Consider the following 21,710-nt stretch of genomic DNA (forward strand, 5'->3'; position numbering starts at 1 on the left):
AAATAATCTGTTTTCTAATTTTTATTTATAAAGTAGTAGTCACTTCTTTCTGGAAAAACCTAAGTTGAGCTAGTAGTTTGTGCCATGGTGACTGCTGATTTATGTATTTGCTAAAGGTACTTTTGTATCTGCTGTGTATTATAGCAATAAAAAAAATCATTTTGTTAGGGGAAAAAGAAGCCAACTGCCACTCTTTCATAATTTGTGGGTTTGATTTAAACACCATCTTTCTGCACTGTACATTGTTCTATAACAGAACAAGTCCTAAAATGTCATCAAGCTGGGAGCTGGCAGCTCACGCCTGTAATCCTAGATACTCAGGAGGCTGAGTTCTGACGATCATGGTTCCAAAACAGCCAGGGCAGAAGAGTGTGAGACTGTTATCTCCAATTAATCAAATGGAAGTGGAGCTGTGGCTCCAGATGGTAGAGGGCTAGCCTTGAGCACAAAAGCTCAGGGACAGCACCCAGGCTTTGAGTTCAAGCCCCAGGACTGGCCAAAAAAAAATAAAAGTCACCAAGCTACCTCTGTGCTTCAGGCTCACTCAGAATAGACAGAGAAGGAGGAGACAGTCGTGCTAACTGTTACAAACATCTCTCATTTCTTAGGCAGAATTTTACGAAATGTCAAGTTGACCCGTGGAGCCAGAACCTTCTTGCGGACGGGGAGACTGTGGTACCAGTGAGTGTTGGTCGGGTGGTTCATCATGAGCAAGCTCCCGTGGGCCAGCTGCAGCCTGACTGTGTCCCCCCGCCGGCCACCAGGCTTCCCTCGGGAGGCCTTGTGCCGGAAGAAGAAATCCCGGCAGGCACCAAAGGACACGGAGGCAATGGGGCTCCTGGGGGCCAGTTCCCTCTCATCGTCCCGGTGCTCTCCAATGTGATCACAGCCGTCTTTATACCTGTGATGGGAAACAAGGACAGCATAGAAGAAGAGCCTCTCCCCCCGCTGCAGGAAGCAGTGTGCCGAGGGCTGCCCCCGCCGTGTTTCTGGCAGGGCCCTCAGGTCAGCCTCGCCTATGACCCAGGCCCACCTGTCTGCGTGCAGGCTCACAACACGTCTCCTAGTCCCCAGCTCTTGCATGTAAGCCTGCCATACAAAACGATCGCTCCCTACACATAGAATAAAACCCCCATTCTTGGCCGTCTGGCCCTGCCTATCTCCAAGTACACTCTGTACCCCACTCCTCCCTCGCTCTTTTCAGCCACACCCCAAAGACCCCTGTTCTTCTCCAGATGCCTGTGGGCTTTGGGGTCTCCACTTAGTTCCCAGGTCAAAGGTCACAGCCTCAGGGAACGTCCTGTAGAGTGACCTTGTCTTGGCCTAGGCTTTGTAGCCAGGGAGATGCCAGGAGATGCCAGGCATCTGTGTGGAGGCAGGTGCTCCTGGCATCTACTGGGTGGAAGCCGAGCATGTGTCCCATGCCCTATGAGGCACACGTTTCCCTTCTACAGCCCCAACCGTCACAAGTGCTTCTACTGAGCCACCTCACCCTAGCCCAGACCCCTTCTAGGAACCGCTGTCCAAAACAACCTGGCCCAAAGAACAACTTGAACCAAGTATGACAGGACCACAAGCTTCCCTTTGGAGAAGACACATAGAGAAAAAACACAGGCCACGCACGCGTCAGGGCAAGGGGTCACCTGTTGACGAGCACGAAGTTGAAGGTCTGTCCTGTCACGTCAGAGACTCGATCCCGGATGCGTTCCAGAACTGGAAGCCAGGGCTTTGGAGACAGCGTAAGGCCTGAAAACGTGTAGGTCAGCCCAGCGTCACCATAGGTCGCCTGCTTCCTTGGCACATCATGCCATTTCCCAAACACCTGCACCCTTGCCAGCGCACCTGTGCAGATGGAACGTGGCAGTTCACTCATCCCATAAAGCCCTTGAGATGCAGATGAGAGTGTGACACGCTGGCTCCCCAGGGTGTACACTGCCTGCTGTTGACCCCACCTCAAGCATCACTGTGACTTGCCCCAAATTTTCATGGGAGCTTAGTGAATCTTGCTGAGTGTGGTAGTGCATGCCTATAACCCCAGCTTGAGGAAGCAAGAGTTGGACTCTTGCCTGGGCTACAAAGACTCAGTCTCAAAAAGAAAAATGTGGGCTGGGAATGTGGCTTAGCAGTAGAGTGCTTGCCTTGCATGCATGAAGCCCTGGGTTCAAGTCCTCAGTACCACATAAACAGAAAAAGCCAGAAGTGGCGCTGTGGCTCAAGTGATAAGAGTGCTAGCCTTGAGCACAGAGAGGCTGTGAGTTCAAGCTCCAGGACGGGCCAAAAAAAAAAAAAAGTGACTCTTGCCCTATACTTAAGAGAAACATGGATCACTGTTTCCTAAATACTCTTCACAAGATTTTTGAGCAAGGTTTCATTTTGTCACCTGTGAGGTTACACAGCCCAGGCTGGGCAAGGTCAGTGAGCAGGCTCTCAATGGGTGGTCCTGGGGCCCAGAGCATCCGTGTCACTTGGAAACTAGAAACTAGGCTGTGGGAGTGGACCTGCATTCCAGCTTTGCAGGAGCAACAAGGTTCCCCCCACCCCACCCCCCAGGCAGCATTGAGAACCACTCAGCATTCAGATAAAGGACTTACTGCGTGTATAGCAGCGTCCTGCTCTAGGGCTTCTAGCCCTCACCTGCACCTGACAATCCCATGAAAACTTGTTTTATGCCTGGATCTAACCCCAGATGTGTGCATCGGGCAAGTGTCCCACCACTCAGTCACATGCCCAGACCTAGATTTTCCTTTTTTAATATTGAAATCCAAACGATTCTGATTCCATTGGCCTTACACGGAACCCAGCCTGTTTTAACTTTCCTCAGTGACTTAGCAGCAACCAGGCAGATTTCCCCTAGTCTTCTATTGTCTACCGGTAGACAGACAAATCCTGCTTTTCTTCTGTTCCCTTCCATCCCCGATTTATAGCCCAAGCCCTTCACCAAATCCATCAGGAATTCATAAATCCTCTGAGTTCAGATTTTCCAAACGTAAGATCAATGCAGCCTTCCCCTTACCAGTAAAATACTCCACATCTTGCTCCAACTCGCGGAAAATCTTGTCCGCCTCTGCTTTGCCAAACAGGATGGTGTAATCACAGTTCAGACCCTCCCCACGAATCTGCCTCCAGCTCAGGCCTGCCTGGTGGCTGGTGTCCCCGGGGGTCTCTCTCCTGGGCCTCTTCTCTGCCATTCCTCCATCTTCTCCTGCCTCTTCTCTGGTGGGCTTTTGCTTGGCTGTTTTTCCCAAAAGGACCCCCGGGGCTGGCTTCTGTAGGAATCTGTCCATCCCGGCCTTTCCTTTGGAGGTCCGTGGTGAGGCAGGGACCAGGTGCCTTCGTGCCCCAGCTCCGTCCCCAGTGGATCACAGCGACCATCATGTGGAGGAGGTGCCCATTTCACAGACACAACAGCCAGGGCCTAGGAAGGAAGCAGAGCTTTAGGTTCCCGGCATCTCCCACGCCTGGCTCTCACGATCTGCTGGCCCTTCCAGGCGCCAGAACTTTGAAAAATGGCAAGACCTGCCTTTCTAACCCCAGAATCTGCAACACCACAGCCAAGTATGGAAACCCATCCAAACCAAACCAGGATGCCCCTGGGGGCGGGGGAAGGTGCCCAAAGTCACCCCTCGAAGGAGTGACTGCCTCCCCCCCCCCCCCCCCCCCCCCCCCCCCCCGCCCCGCAGGGCCGAGGGAGTTCAGGTTCCGGGCATCGGCCCCGCAAATCCCCAAGCTGCTGCAGGAAAATCACCCGGCCCGGAGCTCCGCCCGCCAGTGGGTGGATTTCCGGCCGGCTGGCAAGCTTGGGTCCCTGGGTGATCCCCAGCGCCGCCTGCAGGCCTGCCCGGGCATCGCAGGGCCCTGCTGTGGGGCCTGCCTAACATCACGCAGGCGCGGTGAAGCCCTAGAGGCTGCTCAATGCTCTTCAGAGATTTTGGACTTAAGAGTTGGGACAGGGCGTAAGGACAACAGCATGTGGTCTCAAAGCGTCCTGTTGCCGGTGGGAGATCCATAAATGAGGCCATCTGGCTCTCATTTCTTCCCCCCTCCACCCCAGTCTGGGAGAACCGTGATCTCTCCTCTGTCCCTATGGTTTGCCCCAAAATTTCAAATGAATGGGAGTGTGTGTGTGTGTGTGTGTGTGTGTGTGTGCGTGCGTGTGTGTACCTTTTCATGTCAGCCTTCTCCCAGTTACTATAACATGTGTCTATATCTTGGGGTGGGAGGCTCTAGCTGAGTTCCATTACCCTGTTTACATGACAGAGAAGACTCACTGGAACTGCCATTCAGCCAGATCTGGTAAGCCTGAAACCAATTGCCTCAAGCACTCAGGGACAAGTGTCTACCAGAATCTTTCCGAGTCACCAGCAGCAACTCCCTTACCATTCCGGCATTTGCCTTAGGCAAAGCCTCTTGGAACTCCCTCCCCCAACCCCTGCTCTAACTTTTTCCTAGCCATTTTGTATCCTCTCTATTAAGTATTAAGTGTGGGCCTGGGAAGGTGGCTCAGTGGTAGAGTGCTTGCCTTGCATGCATGAGGCCCTGGGTTCGATTCCTCAGTACCACATAAGCAGGAAAAAAAAGTATTATGTGTGATCTGAGAATTAATATTAGTGGGATAAAAGAACATACCAAGGCCAGGCACTAGTGGCTCATGCTTGTTATCCAGCTACTCAGGAGGCTGAGATATGAGGATCACAGTTCAAAGCCAGCCCAGGCAGGAAAGTCCCTAAGACTCTGATCCTGAATTAACCACCAAAACACCAGACGTGGAGCTGTGGCTCAAAGTGGTAAAGCACTAGCCTTGGGCAAAAACTTGACCTTAGTAATACTTGGAAATTAAGCCAACAAAATGGACGTACTTGTGAATTTGTTATTCACTAAATTCTAAAATTATGGAAGGACACAAGGGTGTCAGTCTAGGTTTCCAACAGTGCTCTCACCACGCAGGATAAATGTAAGCAAACTTCATATACACACCTAACTTTTTCAAGGCACCAAAGTGCCTTCATCTTGTATATTGTTATTTTCTGAACTTCATTTTGCTTTTTTCCCCCTTTTAACTCAATTATAACTATTATCTGTCCTGTTTATGACCAGCCAGCCAAATTAGGGAGGTGAATTTTTATCAAAGGAGTAAAAAAAATAAAACCAACTACCAGGTGTGCTGCTTGTTAGGAAGATACATCTTTATCAACAGAGTTAAAAGGAATTAAGTCCCCCTTTGGAGTGGGAGTTTTCCACTGACCTCATCAACCTCCTCCAACTGTATTGGTCAGCCATCCCTCATCAGTCCCGACCCCAGCCAGCTGTGGGGGGGGGGGAGGGGAGTAAACCTTTTATAAGAATTAAAGAATAGCCCCCTTTCTAGCCTTGGTAATCAATCATACTTAGAATGTGAGCCTAACTCCTTGATAAGGAGGAGTTAGGATCCACACTCCCAAAGGTCTATGCAGAGAGAGGGAGGCAGGCACAGGAGAAAGATTGCTGGTGGCTCACGTCTGTAATCCTAGCTCTTCTGGAGGCTGAGATGTGAGAATCGTGGTTCCAAGCCAGCCCGGGCAGAAAAATCTATGACACTCTCATCTCCCATAAATTAATCAGAAAAAGCCCGAAGCCAATCTGTGGCTGAAGTGACGCTAGCCTAGAGCACAAAGAGGCTCAGGGACGGCGCCCAGGCCCAGAGTTCAAGCCCCAGGACTGGCAAACAAAACAAAGCAAAAACTAGCAAACTGCTCTACCTAGCTCTGGGTAGAGGAACCGTATTGCACTTTGTGTGTGTGCAAAAGTAAGTTGCCTTGATGAAATCTCTTATCTCTGTCCATTCACTCCAGATTTGGGAGAGTAGTTGAGTTTCTAACCGAGGGGTCAGGCAGCGCAGTTTCCCGGATAAATAAAACCTTGTGCAAAATGTTTTCCCAGCTCAAAGTCTTCACCCTCAGTACACTGGGTGGTGGAAAGTAGATTAGTAACTATTATCAGGCTCACTTCACCCCAAGGCACCCAGGTTTCAGTTTTTACACTGCTGAGGGGTGGAGTCAAAGGGACAACACAACGGAGGAATCCAGCTCAGGCCTCCCAGGTCCCACCTTCCCCGGGGGCGAGGCGCCCATCCCCTCCGGCACATGCGCACTGGGTCCCCCGGCCCCTAACCACTACCACCACCCCCGCCTCCATCCCGCTCGGAGCATGCGCGGGCCGCTTGGCGCCAAACGCAGACCCGCCCGCCGCCGCCGAGCGCGCCAGCCTCGGGTCCCTAGGCACCGCGCGTCCGCTCCCTCTCCGACTCCGGGATGATCGGCCAGAAGACTCTCTACTCCTTCTTCTCCCCGAACCCCTCCCGGAAGCGACCTGCCTGCAGCCCCGAGCCGGCCGCCCCGGGGACCGGCGTGGCGGCTGCAGCTGAGGAGAGCGGCGAGGAGGCGGTGAGACCTGACGAGGGGCCTTGTCGGGGAGCTGGGCACGAGGGACAGGAAAGGGGAAGAAAATGGGGAGTCTTGCCTGTCCGAGGGGGCGTGAGGTGCACCGCTGACTCGCTCCACCGGAGCCTTGCGCTCCGCACGGCTTCCACGTGTTCAAAACAGCCGCCGGCGTCCCTCACGGGCCGCCATGCTGGGAGCCCGGCCAATGGAGTCGAGCCTCGGTGGCCACGGGACCCAATCAGCGCTGAGCGGCTCCGCCCTGCGGAGCCCGCCGTCCAATTACAGGAGCGAGGGGGCCGGACCGGAAGGGTTTTGCCGCGAAAAGGCCACGTGGGGCGCGTGAGGCGGGTCTCGCAGAGCGGGGCGCCCGGGCCCGGGGTCCCCTTCGCGGGCGGCTTTCGTGGGGGTGTCACGGGCTGGCTCCCGGCTCCTCTGCGTTTTAAGTTTCGGTTGTCTGGCTTGGCTCCTTCCTGCCCCACCAATGGGCGTCTTTTGCCATCCACCTTTGGGTTGGGGCCGGAAGCTAGGGCCGGTGCGGTTCGTGACCCGCCTTTGTGGGGACCCCTTCCAGGCCAGCCCTGCCAAGAAGATCCGAGCCGGGCAGGATGAGCCGGGCACGCCGCCCTCTTCGCCCCTGAGCCCCGAGCAGCTGGGCCGCATCCAGAGGAACAAGGCCGCCGCCCTGCTCCGACTCGCGGCCCGCAACGTGCCGGTGGGCTTCGGGGAGAGCTGGAAGCAGCATCTCAGCGGGGAGTTCGGGAAACCCTACTTCATAAAGGTGAAGGAAGGTCACGTTTCAGAGCCGTGCCCCTTGGGGCGGCAGGCCTTGTCTTGTTTAGGAGGCTAAATTTCCCAATAGACTGTACCTTTCACGGGCTTTTCTTACCTTCTCCAATAGTCTTTTCACAACAGAGGGCTGCAAATAACGCCTTGGTGTTTTGAATCCGGAACACTTTTATTGGTTAGAGTTGTTAAACCCTGTAAGATAATAACATTGTTGAAGCCATTTAGTTTGCTCTCCAGGAATGGCTGGTGTAGTAAAAATCATCACAGACTGAGCTAGGCTTGACTCTTTCGAGAAGGGGAGGAGAAGGAACTGGTTGGACCATCAAGAACTCAAGGCAGACAAATCCACTTAGATGCGGCCCTGGATCCAGCCCAGAGGAAAGAAATGGGCAGGTTAAGGATTGGGGGCGGGGCGGGGCAGGGCAGGCAGATGATTTTTGTTGTTGCTGATTTTTAAATGGGTTTGGATTTAAAACATGATAGGGAGCTACTTGCTTTTTTACTGAGTTCTTCCCCCTTTCTCCCCCCCAAGACTGATTTTAATCTTATTTTTAAATTAGCTAATGGGATTTGTTGCAGAAGAAAGAAAACATTACACTGTTTATCCTCCCCCACACCAAGTCTTCACATGGACCCAGATGTGTGACATAAGAGATGTAAGTATCATTGGTACAATTTATTAGAGGAGGGATTAGTTCTAAGCACTGGAGTTAAACTGTAATTAGTAATTCAAGATAAATAACACAAATCCTGATGTTCCACTGACTATATGTATGTGTATGTATGTATGTATATATATATATATATATATATTCTTTGTAACTTACTGAAGTGCTGTGTTTGTAGCAAGTAAGAAAAGACCTTTTCTATAGTATTAAGTATACATTAAGTATAGATATATATACATAGATACCTTTATTGTATATTACCCCATATTATTTCAACGATCATTGGTCTTTTTTTTTTTTTTTTTTTTTTTTTTTTGTCGGTCATGGGGCTTGAACTCTGGGCCTGGGCGCTGTCCCTCAGCTCTTCAGCTCAAGGCGAGCGCTCTACCACTTGAGCTACAGCGCCACTTCCGGTTTTCTGGTGGTTTATTGGAGGTAGGAGTCTCACGGTCTCTCCTGCCCGGGCTGGCTTTGAACCGCGATCCTCAGATCTCAGCCTCCTGAGTAGCTAGGATTACAGGCGTGAGCCACCAGCGCCCGGCAATCATTGGTCTTTTTTATTTTTGCTACAGATTATGGATCTGGGGAATTGAGGGTGTGTATTCAGAGATGCACATATAATAAGTATTCTGAATAACAGGCAAAAAGAAGGACAGTGTAGCTCAGTGATGGAATTCCCCACCTCCTCCCCCAAGCTCTTGTATTTAATTTACCTAGCACCAACAAAACAAAACTAGGCTGTCCAGTGGTAAAATCAGTATGCAGTAGTTTTTTGTGTAATGGAAATCCACTAGGAATTGCCTAAGCTCTTCATTTAATAGTTTCACTCCTTTCACATTGCCCCCAGCTGCCTGATTGCTAAATTAACTGGCAGAAGAAAGAAAATGAGATCAGGAGATCCTCTTTTCACAGGATAGTACATTCAGACCCTACCCAGTTAAGAAAAAGACTTCAATCTGTATAATTTGACACAGAGAGACTGCCTTTCTGGTGTGGGCATTTTGTAAATAGACTCTTTTCAAAAGTCCTGTGGTTTATATGGAGTAAGTTGTGTGGCCATCTGGCTTCAAAATTATCCTTTCTTTCTCTTCTCTTCTTAGTTCTTAAATGTACTTTCATTTTTTTACTTGATACCTAGTAATGGTACATAGTTGTGGGGTATAGTGTGACATTTTGATGCCTGTATACAAAGTGTATTATCTGATCAATGAAAGTGGTATATGAGCTGGGTGCCCATGGTTTGTGCTTGTAATCCTAGTTCTCAGGAGGCTGAGATCTGAGGATCGCAGTTCAAAGCCAGCCTAGGCCAGAAACTCTGTGAGATTCTTTTTTTTTGGGGGGGGGGGGTCCAGTCGTGGGGCCTGAACTCTGGGCCTGGGCGCTGTCCCTCAGCTCTTCAGCTCAAGGCTAGCGCTCTACCACTTGAACCACAGCGCCACTTGTGGCTTTTTTCTTTTTGCTTATGTGGTGCTGAGGAATCGAACCCAGGGCCTCAGGCATGCAAGGCAAGCGCTTTACCACTGAGCCACCTTCCCAGTCCAGCGCTCTACCACTGAGCCACCTTAGAGCCACCTTCCCAGCCCCTCTGTGAGATTCTTATCTTTAGTTAACCACTAGAAAACTGGAAGTGGGGCTGTGGCTCAAAGTGGTAGATCACTAGACAAGCAAAAAAGCTCAGGGACAGCACTGGGCCCTGAGTTCAAGCCCCACGACAGCTCCTCCTCCCCAAAATAAAGAAACTGGTATGTCCATCACATGTTTGATGTGCGTCATTGCTTATCGCTGGGAACATTCATATCTTCAATTCCATCTGTTGGTTACCTATTCAGTTTATCTGCCATAGTCACCCTGTTGTGCTATAGAATGTTATTACTCTTAGCCAACCACACCTGTAGCTGTTAGCCATCTTCTCTAGCTGCTCTTTCCCCATCCCCAGGCTCCTAGAACTACTATTCTCTACTTGTGTGAGAGTAATTATTTTTATACATGCTCTAATTTTATTTAATTCTACCTCTTGACTCTTGGCCTGCCTTTGCCAATTCATCCTCTGGGTAGGTGCTGATTGCCAACCCAATCACTCCAGTCTCCTGTTGGAAGGCAGCCAGGCTTCACTTGCATGAACTATGAAAGTTGAGTTCGAAAGCCCTATCCTCAATAAATAGGGCGGTAGCCTACCTCCCAACCTGGCCTCTGTGTCACCCCCTGGTTTCTGCTTTTGAACCTACTTGGAGCCATTTGTGACACCATGAAACCTGTTGCCTACCACCTGTGTGATCATTTGAGGTGGTTTCTCTTTGCAGGGCTAATTGCTCTAAATCAAGTAGACCTAAAGCAGGTGAATAGATGGTCATGCCTGATGATTCCCGAATTTTTGGTTTTCATTTTAGAGAAACAATGGAATATAGCTTCTTGTTTAAAGTTTAAAAAGCAACAACAACAACAACAAAAACTGGTCTTCTTCAGTACTAGGTTTCTCCTTGTTTGAGTATCAATGATCAATATAAACCAAAAAGAGGTATGGATCTGGGAACAGTGGCTTCTGTCTGTAATCCTAACTCCATGGAGGTGGAGTTCGTTTATTTCAGCTCAATGCTAGCCTGAGGAAAACGTTCACAAGACCCCAGATCAGCCAGTAATCTGGGAGTCGCAGCAGGTGCCTGTCATTCTGGCTGTAGAGGAAACATATATAGGAAGATTGTGGTCCAGACATAACTGAGACCCTAACTGAAATATAAAAAGCATCAATCTCTGCTTCTCTAGGGATCTGATGGGAGAGCAGGGTGGCTTTGTGGATGAGCATTAGTACCAAGCAAGAGAAGCTCAGTATCAGTCTTCATCAGGGATCAGAACCCCAGAAGTGGACAGCTGCCCTACAGGGCCTGTACCATAGAGAAGATGCTGCCAACTAGGCTCCAGGTGTGGAAACAGCTTTCTAGTCCTTAGGAATGCTTGCAGCTAGATTGAAAAGGTACAGATGCAGAGGGTAGGGGTGGCAGCAGCTGGGGAAGGTTGAAGAAGGCCTAAAGCAGGGAAGATTAGGCAGGCACAGCAGGGCTGCATTTCAACATCTTAGGTGGGCACTGTTGCTGCTTCTTGCCGCCTACTCCACAGCTCTGGGACCTGACCTCATTGTCCTGATTTCAGCTGATCCAGGTTACAGGTCAGCAGCTATCTCTGCTCCTGTTGGTGAATTTGAATTGCTTTGACTCATTGAAAGTTACAGGGGATGGATCTGCGAAGGTTCAAAATACATTGACTGAAGCTGCTCTGTTGTGAATTCATATCACACTCAGCTCCTGAGTGTAAGGATCTGAGCTAGATCCCTGCAATGGCTTCCTGAAATGGGACACCAGCCAGCTGCTGCCCGGGAGTGGGGCTGAGCGCCAAACTGATTTAGCAGATGCCCATGCGGTGGGACACACAAAGGCAGGGTGGTGGGTTGGGCCAGTAATAGGCTTCCCTTCTCACTGTCTTGTCCCTCCCCATATCTCTGAGCCAGGTGATGCCTCAACGTGGTTAATCCCTTGTTGCGTCATGTTCACAGGTGAAGGTTGTCATCCTGGGACAGGATCCCTATCACGGACCCAACCAAGCTCACGGGCTCTGCTTTAGTGTCCAAAGGCCAGTCCCTCCTCCACCCAGGTAGAGTTGCTTTACTATTCCTGGCCAGTGGTTGCTGCTTGCAGATGTGAACAGAGTGAATGACTAGTGACCTTGCTTGGGGAAGCTTTCTTCCCTAGGCTCTGAAGCTGGGGTTCTCAGCCTGCCACTGTGGATAGTAGTCACTTGGGACTACTTCACTGTGCGGAACTGGGGCTGGCCTGTGCACTATAGGAAGTCTGGAGGACTCGGGAAGAACCACTGCTCTGAGGGGGATTGTATGCCATACACACAGAGGACAGATAAAAAGCTAAGCATCGAGGGAGAGGCTGGTCAGTGTCCAAAGGCCTTGTTGAGTGCTAGCCTGTCCCTGAGTCCCAGCAAGGTCTTGGGCAGGTTCCCCATCTGTGCTGGGTGTTTATCACAGAGCTGAGCTCTGGGTGGCCCTTCCTTCTAAGGACCGGCTTTACCTGTCCTTTTCCCACACATATCTTCCATAGTATCATCAGACTTGAGCAAGTAGACAGTAGATTGTTTCATGTGTTCTCTTGGTTCTTTTCTAGTTTGGAAAACATTTATAAAGAGTTGTCTACAGACATAGATGGTTTTGTGCATCCGGGCCATGGAGATTTATCTGGATGGGCCAAACAAGGTAAGCCGGCCCTGCTGGGTATATTCTGACCCGACACCAGCCATCTTGTCTGCTGCTCATTAACATTTTGTTTTAAGCTACCATGAATTGCTAGGTAGCATTAATAAAATGGCTGAGTAGAGAAGATATCTGTGTACATGTATATTAACAATACATGCCTTTCATCTTGCAGCCCAGGCCGGCCATGAACTCACTGTAGCCTGGGCCAACCTGGACCTTTTTTTAACATTTCAACAAGCAGGAAAAGAGAAGAGTGTTATTCTTGGCTTCTTGTAGTGATTTTTGTTTCAGTGGAATACTAGGGTATATTCTTTAATGTTCTATGATTGTTTAATATCACTTGTGATAGTCTTAGATGGTTCTGTTGATATAACCCATGTGTACTGTTGCAAGATGCTGAGGGCAGGGATGATAATCAGGTGCCCTCGAGTGCCCAGAGTTTATCCCGTCACAGTACCACCTTTTCTGTGTCCTGATTTCATGTAGCTCTTGATCCATTGGTTTCATCGTCCTGTGTCTGATCCCTGCTGTGGGGGCTGGCACCGCGGTGGTGTGCACCTCCTCACCTGCCTGTGGCCTGTGTTTGCAGGTGTGCTTCTACTCAACGCTGTCCTCACCGTCCGGGCCCATCAAGCGAACTCCCACAAGGAGAGAGGTTGGGAGCAATTCACTGATGCGGTTGTGTCCTGGCTCAATCAGAACCTGAGCGGGCTTGTCTTCTTGCTTTGGGGCTCTTATGCTCAGAAGAAAGGCAGTGCCATCGACAGGGTAGGCTGGTTTTTGTCCCTGGAGACACCCCCTCCCCCTGCTGCGAGCCCCATGGGAATACATGTTAGTTACCAAAGCGCTTAGAGTCTTGGAGCCGAATTCTGTTACAGCAATGACTGGCTGTGCATGAGGAAGGAACTGGCCAGCCTGAGGCTTAGTGGCACAGGCAGAAAATGCCATGGGCAGAGGCGCAAAGGTCCCCAAGTGCCATTCTGGCTCCGTGCAGATGAGGCAAGGCTCCAAGGGGGTAGTCACTGAGCCTGAGCTGGGATTGTGAGCGCAGTGTGAGCATGCCACAAGCACTGCGTGCCCTGTCACCTGTGCACCTACCTGCTCGCTGAGAGGAGACCTCCTGAAATCCTCGTCCCTTCCCCTAAGTCCACGCATCTGAGTCCAGTCAACTCTGCCCCTGTAAGTGTCCCATTCCTGCCTGACACAGTCACCTCTGCTCACACTCCCAAGCCAGCCGCCAGCATTTTTCTGCAGGGCAAGCAGGCAGGTTAACAGTGGAGGCAGGTGTCTGCAGAGGAAGGAGGGAGAGAGGACTTGCTGACTTGGGAAGGATGGGCAGGGGGAATTATGGGTAAGTGCTTCCTCTGTAAGTGAGGTTATAGGCTTACCCGGGCAACCCGGGGCATCTGAGGCCTTCAGCGAGACAGGTCCACCCCTAGTGTCATGTGAACTTGATTGTGCCTAGTCTCCCTTTGTGCAAACATTTCTGGGGTGGGTGGATAAGCTTACCCGAATTTGTTTTGGATCTCTCCCTCAGGGTTCTGGGGCTGGAGCTCAGTCAGCTCAGTGTGTCCACACCCGATGGTGGTAGAATTCTAACCCAGCAATAGAAGTCTACAGACTTCCCTCGTATTTTTTTTTTTGTAATTTTTTGATATGTTGAAACAATATTCAGCTTAGGCTAGCCTGCAACATAGTCTTGGGAGCTGGGATTACAGATACACTATCACACCCAATTCTCTTTTCTCTTTAGTGAAGTAGACAGCCTAGGCACTGACCCTGAACTCAGCACCACTTCCAGTTTTCTGGTGGTTAATGGTAGTAGATAAGAGTCACACAGACTTTCCTGCCTGGGCTGGCTTTGAACAGTGATCCTCAGATCTCAGCCTTTTGAGTAGCTATAATTACAGGTGTAAGCCACCAGCACCCAGCTAGCTTCACTTTCTGATACATCTATGTGTTCACAAGCAAAGAACGGTCGAGTGTACAAACCTGATTAAGCTGCTTTGTCTACAGAGGTTGTATGAGGGAACACAGTACTGGGTTCTTTTAGAAAAGGAATGGCAGGTAACACATGAGAACAGTTGCTATTTAAGTAGGTAAGAAATGTGCATGAAAGTGGTTTCTTGTCTCTGCCCCAGGCAGGTTTAAGGCCAGCTTCACTGTTACTCAGAACATAGGTAATCATGATTAGTAGGCGCATCCTGTGTAAGGTAAGAGGCTTGCACATGAGGATCAGGCTACAGGTGTCTGGAGAAGCACATCACACTCAACATCCTCCTTCCTGTTACCCCTTTCACTCCTCAGTGAGAAAACACCACCCTGTGCACACCTGTCCAGCCAGAAATCTGGTACCTGCCATGCACAGTACCCACCTGTTTTCCTGCACGTGGCAATCCTTCCTACTTTCCTGCATGCTTCTGTCTGTCTCTGCTTCTCAGATGCCTTGCACCCTGATGCCCTTTTGCCTTGCTTCAGCTCTGATCTGCTTGTGCTGGGCGTGCTCAATGCCTTCTCAAGATCTGGGCTTACTTAGGCTGCCCAGCTGCTTTGGCGATGGTCTCCAGCCAGCTTCTTGGCCCTTACTCTTTGGTTTCTCCTAGGAGCTATAGGCTGGCTGAACCCCCAGTATCTTCCATGGTGCCCCACTCCCTGCTCATCTTTGCCCAGCCTAGGGTCTCTTTTCTTCCCAGCAGGCTGATTGGCTGGCTGACATGCCTTTCCCAGCCCAGCTGTGCTGCTTGCCAGTGTTGTGAAGTTGGTGGCCCTTCCCATAATCCACTGTGTCAGTACTCCTCATCTGCTCCTGCTCTGAAATCAGAACTAGGCACTGTCATGGACTGCAGAGCAGAGACCAGAACTCATGCTGTCTGGCTCTGCTCAGTGCTCCTGACTGTGTTCCACTGTGTCTGTGCTGGGCTGCTTCCTTTCCATTTTGTAGGTTTAAGTGCAAAACCCATTATTTCAGTACAGATAAGAATAGGAGTTAAAGGGGCTGGGAAGGTGGCTCAGTGTAGAGTGCTTGCCTTGAATGCATGAGGCCCTGAGTTGGGTTCCTCAGCACCACATAAGCAGAAAAAGCCGGAAGTGGTGCTGTGGCTCAAGTGGTAGAGCACTAGCCTTGAGCTGAAGAGCTAAAGGATAGTGTCCAGGCACAGAGTTCAGGCCCCAAGATTGGCAAAGAAAAGAATAAGGGTGAAAGCAAAAATGGCCAGTTGTGTCCCCCACGCAGATGAACTAGAGTTGACATGTAAAAAAAAATCGAAGCAGTTTTTGATCCTAGAGCTTGAACTCAGTCCTGGTTGCTGTCCCTGAGCTTTTCTTGCTCAAGGCTAATGCTCTACTCCTGTAGCTTTGTGGAGGTTAATTGGAGATCAGAGTCTCACATACTTTTCCTGCCGAGGCTGGCTTTGAACCATGATCCTCAAATCTCAGCCTCCTGGGTAGCTAGATTATATTTAGGTGGGAGCCACAGATTGTGCTACCTAATACACAGGCAAGACAAAAGAGGAATTGCATGGTTGTCTTTACCCATCCCTCATCTGCCACCTTGTACTGTACTCTTTTTCAGAAGCGGCACCACATCCTGCAGACCGCTCATCCCTCCCCACTGTCCGTGTACCGAGGGTTCTTTGGGTGTAGACATTTTTCGAAAGCCAATGAGTTGCTGAAGAAGTCTGGCAAGAAGCCCATCAACTGGAAAGAGCTGTGACCCCACGCAAAGGGGCAGTCTGACTCCAGGGGTGGTTTTGAAGAGCTGCTGTGGAAGTGTTTGTCACTTGTGGGGTCATTGACATTCAAGTAGGCTGCACAGGGCCTGCAGCCCTATCCAGCCAGAAATAGCAGTTCCTCTAACCATCCGCACCTGCGCCTCCCATCCAGGCAAGATAAGGGCCAGGCGGCTTGTCCTGAAATCCACACTCACTTGAATCCCACTTTTTTGGGGGGTGAAAGAGGAGACTTGTAGCTTTTGGGCCCAACAAGTAGTTTGGTTCTAGCTGCTCCTTGTTTTTGACCTGCTAGATAGACTTTATAGGTTCTGGGGTGTATTGTTTAGAAAGCTTTGAGTCTATTTCTTTGGAAGTATGGGCCAAGGTGGCAAGGGGCGGGGTGGGCAGGGTGGGTTCCCTATTCTTCCCTTGTTGGGAGTGGAGGGGAACAGGCAGGAACAGCGGATGGGTCTCCGTCCTGTTCTCTGGTTGTTCTTTGGAGTAAGTGGGGGAGTTTGGACCCAGAGAATGAAGGTTTTGTTTTAGTGTAGGGTGGGTGAATTTTCTAGGGCTGTGAAGAATCGGCGTTCCATATCAGCAGATTGCTGCACACTTTGGGTTTTTATTTTTGGGGGGGGTGTGTATGCTGGTGTGTGTTTAACTGGGGATCAAACCCAGGCCTGTATACCTCTGCGCTATATAACCCCAGCCCCAAGTGCCTTTTTTTTAATGTACTGAAATCATTTTGGAGTATATTTTTATACACTGGAGTTTTTTGTTTTAAATACAAAGTACCTGTGTAGTTGGGCAGTGTTTCTCAATTCTTGTTTAAGAGACAACCTTTATGGGATCCTCATCTCCACCTTGGATCCTGGACAGTGGGGTTAAAGTGTTAACTCTGCGCCTGTTGTTAATAAAAGATGGTTGAAGTTTTCCTTGGTGCTGACTGCTCTTTGGCTCCTGGGAAGCCCTTGGCCCGCCCTTGTACTTGGCCTATCAGGTTGCCATAGTAACCATTGTCCCCAGTCAGTGCCTCTCTCTCTTCCTCTTTCTGCCCGGCCAGGCCTGGAGCACCCACCCCTAAGTGCCTGGGCAGGCTAGCTTGGAGTCTTCTGGGGTCCCCGAAAGTGTCAGCTCTTAGCCAGGAAAAGGACTTCCTTGGGAACCTTGGCACGTCCATGCTGCTTGTGTTCTGCCATACCCTGTGACTGTTTCTAGACTCTTGAGAATGGATGTGTGTGGGGTTTGGAGGTAATGGTGGCTCCTTGGCCTGCTAGTGCGGAGGCTTGTAGCTGGGGAAGGAAGCAAAGCATGATGGGAGAAGGGGGATGGAACTGTGTGCCATCCTGCAGTATGAGATGGGAGACTTCACTCTTGACTGGAAACTGCTTCTTCCCTGTGCCTTTCTTCCCTTGTCTATGAAAGGATTATGATTCTTTGGGGGCAGCAGGAGGCTCAGGAAGGAGGAAGAAGTCTCCTCAAGACTCTCTTACCTGGGGCAGAGGTGAGGGGTAAGGTTTTTACACCCATTAAGCTCTGGGACCTTTCTCCTAGCACAGTGCTGGGTGTAGGGAGAAGCAGCTACTGTAAGAATTGAAGAAACAAGACAGCGGGATGCTTTTAAGAATATCAGAACCAAGCGTGATGATAGACCCTGAAAGGCCAGCACTGGAGGCTGAGCCAATAAGGCAAGAGTTTAGGCCAGCCTGGGCCGCAGACAGAGCATCCCAAATCCAAAAGGAAGAAAATGAAGATCAGTATTGCTATGTCATATGTAAGGCATATCATGTACATTTGTATATGTATGCACATATACACACAATATATGTGTGACTTCTATCTCCAGTAAACCACACAAAAAGTCAGAAGTGTACCTGTGCCTCAAGTAGTGGTAGAGTGCTAGCCTTGAGCAAAATAGCTCAAGGACAGTACCCAAGCTTTGAGTTCAAGCCCCAGAACCAACACACAAGTACCCAAAGAATGACTCTTGGAAGTCAGTTACGTAAATGTCATCCTGCCAACTCCTGGTTGCAAAATAATTGTGTGAAAGTTCGCTATGTAGTTTTGATCTGAGTCTTGCTAGGGGCAAAGTCAGACTGAGTTGAATAGGATTTTTGTTGTTGGGTTTTGTTTTTTTTTGGGGGGGGGAGGGGGTCCAGTCGTGGGGCCTGAACTCTGGGCCTGGGCGCTGTCCCTCAGCTCTTCAGCTCAAGGCTAGCGCTCTACCACTTGAGCCACAGCGCCACTTCCGGCTTTTTTTCTTTTCTTTCTTCTTTTTTTTTTGCTTATGTGGTGCTGAGGAATCGAACCCAGGGCCTCAGGCATGCAAGGCAAGTGCTCTACCCCTGAGCCACCTTCCCAGCCCTTTGTTGTTGTTTTCTAAACAAGCCTTAGCTTGTTAGCTATATGCTACAAAATATATCCTTTTCTACTTGGAATTCACTGTCTGCTTCACTTTGCTTCTGGGACTAAAAATTGAGAAAGGGTTTTTAATGGAGAAGCAAGCCTTTTTGGCATACATGTATGCCATGGTGATAGTAACTTCATTCTAGCCAAACCTTCCAGACGGATGAAGAAAAACAGGTAGAGAGGCTTTGGGCTACTTGGGAGAAGTCTTCTGTCTTGGCGTAACTTGAGGACGGGCTGGCTGGAACCTTTGCCTGTTGGGGAGTAGCTTTTTCATACTTCAAAGTCTCTCAATGTGAAGTTCTCTCGGAGGGTGGGCAGGATGTGGCTTAGTGGTAAAGTACTTGCCTAACTTGTTGGAGACCCTAATCCCTATGATCCCAGAACCTGAGAGGAACACTCCTATCCCCAAATTAGAAGCAGTGGCTAATCCGGGGCCCAGAAGATGGTATTAGGGATGGAACCCAGGGCCTCTGGAAATACTAGGCTATACCAAGTACTTCAGGGAGTTGGTTAGGCCAAGAAATCAATACTTCCAGTTTTTTTTGCTGGCTTCTCAGTGCACATTTCCTATTCCTTTCTCTGAAACGTGGGGTGAGGAGAAGAAAGACCAGAGATTCCCCCCCCCACCACACACACAATACTTATTTATGCAGGGCTGGGTGTTGTAGCTCAGTGGTAGAACACTGGTTTAGCCTGCTCAAGGCCTTGGGTTTCAAGTGGCAATTTCATGATTTTTTTTTTTTAATTTTGGCAAATCTCTTGATAGATCTGACCTCCTGGATTCAGGGTATATTTGGAAAGATTGATGCTTCTATCAATATCTTCGTGTGTGTGTATGTGTGTGTGTTTTCCAGTCCTGGAATTTGAACTCAAGGTCTGGGTATTATCCTGAGCATTTTGCTTAAGGCCAGTGCTCTACCATGAACCACAGCTCCACTTCTTTTTATGCATGTTTAATTGGAGAATGGAGACTCACAAACTTTCCTGCCCAGGCTGGCTTTGAACCACAATCCTCAGATCTTGATCTTTTTGAAAGTAGTTAAGTAGTGAGAAAGCTCAGCACATTTAATTTTTTCTCCATGTGATGAAGTAGGTGATTAGAACTCTGATTCTTGAAGTCCCGGGGCTTGACCTCAGGGCCTGGACACTCATTGTCCCTGAGCTTTTTGGGTCAAACCTAGCCCTCTATACCACTTGAACTACGGCTATACTTCTGGCTTTTGGGTGGTTAATTAGAGAGGAGAGTCTCACAGACTTTCCTGCCCTAGCTGGCTTTGAACTGCTATCTTCAGCTCTCCTGAGTAGCTAGGATTACAGATGTGAGCCACTAACATCCATCTGAGAGACAGTTCTGAGTGAACTCTGGTGCTTTTGCCCATTTCTTCTGCTTACGGATGAGAAGCTTGGGACCTCCCTGCTGCTGTCTATTCCCTGTCAAGCACAATGCGCTTTTGTGTGGCTTCAGTTCTCCTGGGTCTGGAAGTGAACTATATCCTGTATGTTTTGGAACACTAACCAGCCACAGCAGGTGCAGATTTCCTCTGCTCTGCCCTCTTCTTCCCAGCTAGGGCCACCTGACCCGGAATAGAACAAGCTTCTTTTTTATTTTTCCAAGAAATCAGAAACATTCTAGTAAGTAGTGATCTTGTCTAGAGAGAAAAGAGAAGAGACCGCTCCCTGTTCCCTCCTCTCAGGCCCTTTCTCTGTGGGCCAGGTTCTCAAATGACAGACAACCTGTCATTTGACAGTGATTTTGCTGAAGACAGGTATTTCATGCCCAGATCCCCCTCTGTGAAAGAAATAGAGCTATAGGGTGGAGGAGTGGAAGGTAGCACTCCTTGGAATGAAATGGCCTGCACAGTGCCCTGGTGAGGGACATACGGCCTGCCCCTCCTCCCCCTTCACCTTACTGCTGCCAGTCAGGGCTTTGAAGGTTAAATGCTTCAGGATATTTTTAAACAGCTGGAGCTGGTTAATCTATGAAGTGACATTTAGTCACAGTCTACAGCAGCCAGCAGGTTGCCATTCAGGCCTTTGGCAAACAGGCATAGATTCAAGCCCTCAGGGAGGACACTGTGGAAAAAAGGAGGCCCCAAGAACACAACAGAGAAACATGGGAAAAGCCCGGCAGAGGCAATAAAGGGGTAAGTCAGCCCTCAGCCCGCCTCTCTCGGGGCTCATCAACTACAAAGCCAGCATCCAAGGGGGCAGGAATTGAGTAGGTGTCACAAAGAGGCACTTGGGGTTTCTGAGGGACCCTTTGAGGTTACTGCTGAACACGGTTTGTGTAAAACTTTGTGATCTTGAGTCCTGTGCCCTCACAGTATGCAACTCTTAATTCTGATCTGTCCTTTTACTATGGTTTTTAAATTTGGTGTGGGCCTCTGTGCACATGAAGTGACCAGCCATTCTAGCTTGTCCAGGACTGAGGGGGGCAATCCTTGGACTTAGGGCTTTCAGTTTAAAAACTGAAAGACAAATAGTTGTTTCTAATTGCATTGTTGTTCTAAGTGTGCCTGCAGGTTCTTTACCAGACCTGATTTTCTTCACGGGGAAAACTTAGCTGATCGGAGGGGCTGGTATCTCCCCAATCTGCGATTTCCTTTGATAAGCTGTGGATAGACAGAGGTCATGGGTGAAGGTGTTTTCTTTGTTCCTGTTCAGAGGTTATGTAAACTCTCTTGTCCTCTGGTACCTTTACGTCTGAGGCAGAAGAAATCCGATCATTGTATAACGAGACTGTAGGGCTACCTACCCAGTGACATAGATAGATGTCGATCTTAAGCTTTTGTAGGGGTAGAAACTGGGATAACTGGGTAGTTAACTTTGGGATAACGTCTTCTATTGTTTCCTTTGTATTTTGAGTTGAGTGTCCATTTGAAAGGTGGGTTTGTTTATCTGGACCCAGAGGAACCTGGATGCAATTGGGAGCGCATGAATCTGAAAACTGCATGCACGTGTCACGTCTTGTTCACGCAGCTCTTCTTGCTCTCATAGTGAGTGACACATTTTTCCAGGCAGCTGGGTCGTGTGTGTTTTATGCTGGGAGTCCAACCTGGGCACAGTGGGGAAATGGAGGTCTCAATTATTGGGTAACTGGAATGTGTCAGGTGTTCAGCTATCTGACCTCAAATAACTCTGGGGACTGTTCTGGGAAGGAGATGTTCTTTATTTCATTCCACAGGCCAGGAAGCAAGATTCAGAGAATTTTTTTTTTTATAATTGGCTCAGACCAGTCAGATGACAAATGTCACCTCCTCTTCCCTTCCCTCATTCCCTGGCCTGTGCTTGGTCCCAGCAACATCAATTCAATTTACCCAGGGTTTGTATCACTCTTTTCCAACTAATGAAAGCTCCACCTTTTTATTTTATTTTTGTCGGTTTTGGGGCTTGAACTCAGAGCCTGAGTGCTGTCCCTGAGATCTTTTGCTCAAGGCTAGCACTCTACCACTTTGAGCTGCGCTTTCAG

At 49.5% G+C, this 21,710-nt stretch overlaps 3 protein-coding genes across 8 annotated transcripts in view; 2 read left to right on the forward strand and 1 right to left on the reverse strand.

Annotated features, from left to right (window-relative positions):
• Window positions 1-201: 201 nt before the first annotated feature.
• Window positions 202-3,763, reverse strand: Alkbh2 (alkB homolog 2, alpha-ketoglutarate dependent dioxygenase). Of its 3 annotated transcripts, none has more exons than XM_069994668.1 (4): window positions 3,746-3,763; window positions 3,014-3,415; window positions 1,644-1,842; window positions 202-901 (listed from the first exon to the last, which is right to left on the reverse strand). In XM_069994668.1, the coding sequence occupies exons 2-4, from the start codon at window positions 3,282-3,284 to the stop codon at window positions 598-600; spliced, it is 774 nt and encodes a 257-aa protein (XP_069850769.1). In that variant the 5' UTR covers window positions 3,285-3,415; window positions 3,746-3,763; the 3' UTR covers window positions 202-597. The 3 variants fall into 3 exon arrangements, with proteins under 3 accessions (XP_069850769.1, XP_069850768.1, XP_069850770.1); XM_069994667.1 differs by lacking the exon at window positions 3,746-3,763 and adding an exon at window positions 3,521-3,625; XM_069994669.1 differs by lacking the exon at window positions 3,746-3,763 and having other exon boundaries at window positions 1,644-1,746; window positions 3,014-3,626.
• Window positions 3,764-6,258: 2,495 nt separating this feature from the next.
• Ung (uracil DNA glycosylase) lies at window positions 6,259-16,767 on the forward strand. 2 transcript variants are annotated; one of them, XM_069994802.1, is made up of 7 exons: window positions 6,259-6,419; window positions 6,988-7,194; window positions 7,763-7,858; window positions 11,415-11,512; window positions 12,034-12,122; window positions 12,712-12,890; window positions 15,694-16,767. In XM_069994802.1, exons 1-7 carry the CDS (start codon window positions 6,288-6,290, stop codon window positions 15,832-15,834), a joined length of 942 nt encoding a protein of 313 aa, XP_069850903.1. In that variant the 5' UTR covers window positions 6,259-6,287; the 3' UTR covers window positions 15,835-16,767. The 2 variants fall into 2 exon arrangements, with proteins under 2 accessions (XP_069850903.1, XP_069850904.1); XM_069994803.1 differs by lacking the exon at window positions 6,259-6,419 and having other exon boundaries at window positions 6,779-7,194.
• A 3,498-nt stretch (window positions 16,768-20,265) lies between these two features.
• The window catches only part of Acacb (acetyl-CoA carboxylase beta), an 83,153-nt gene continuing 81,708 nt past the window's right edge, over window positions 20,266-21,710 (forward strand). For all 3 annotated transcript variants that reach the window (XR_011366462.1, XM_069994671.1, XM_069994670.1), the window contains exon 1: window positions 20,266-20,385. The gene's annotated coding sequence lies outside the window, so the exon portion shown is untranslated. The remainder of the gene's footprint in view (window positions 20,386-21,710) is intronic.

Source organism: Dipodomys merriami, unplaced genomic scaffold, assembly GCF_024711535.1.
Source record: "Dipodomys merriami isolate MVZ:Mamm:240054 unplaced genomic scaffold, mDipMer1.0.p SCAF_45, whole genome shotgun sequence".
Lineage (NCBI taxonomy): Eukaryota > Metazoa > Chordata > Mammalia > Rodentia > Heteromyidae > Dipodomys > Dipodomys merriami.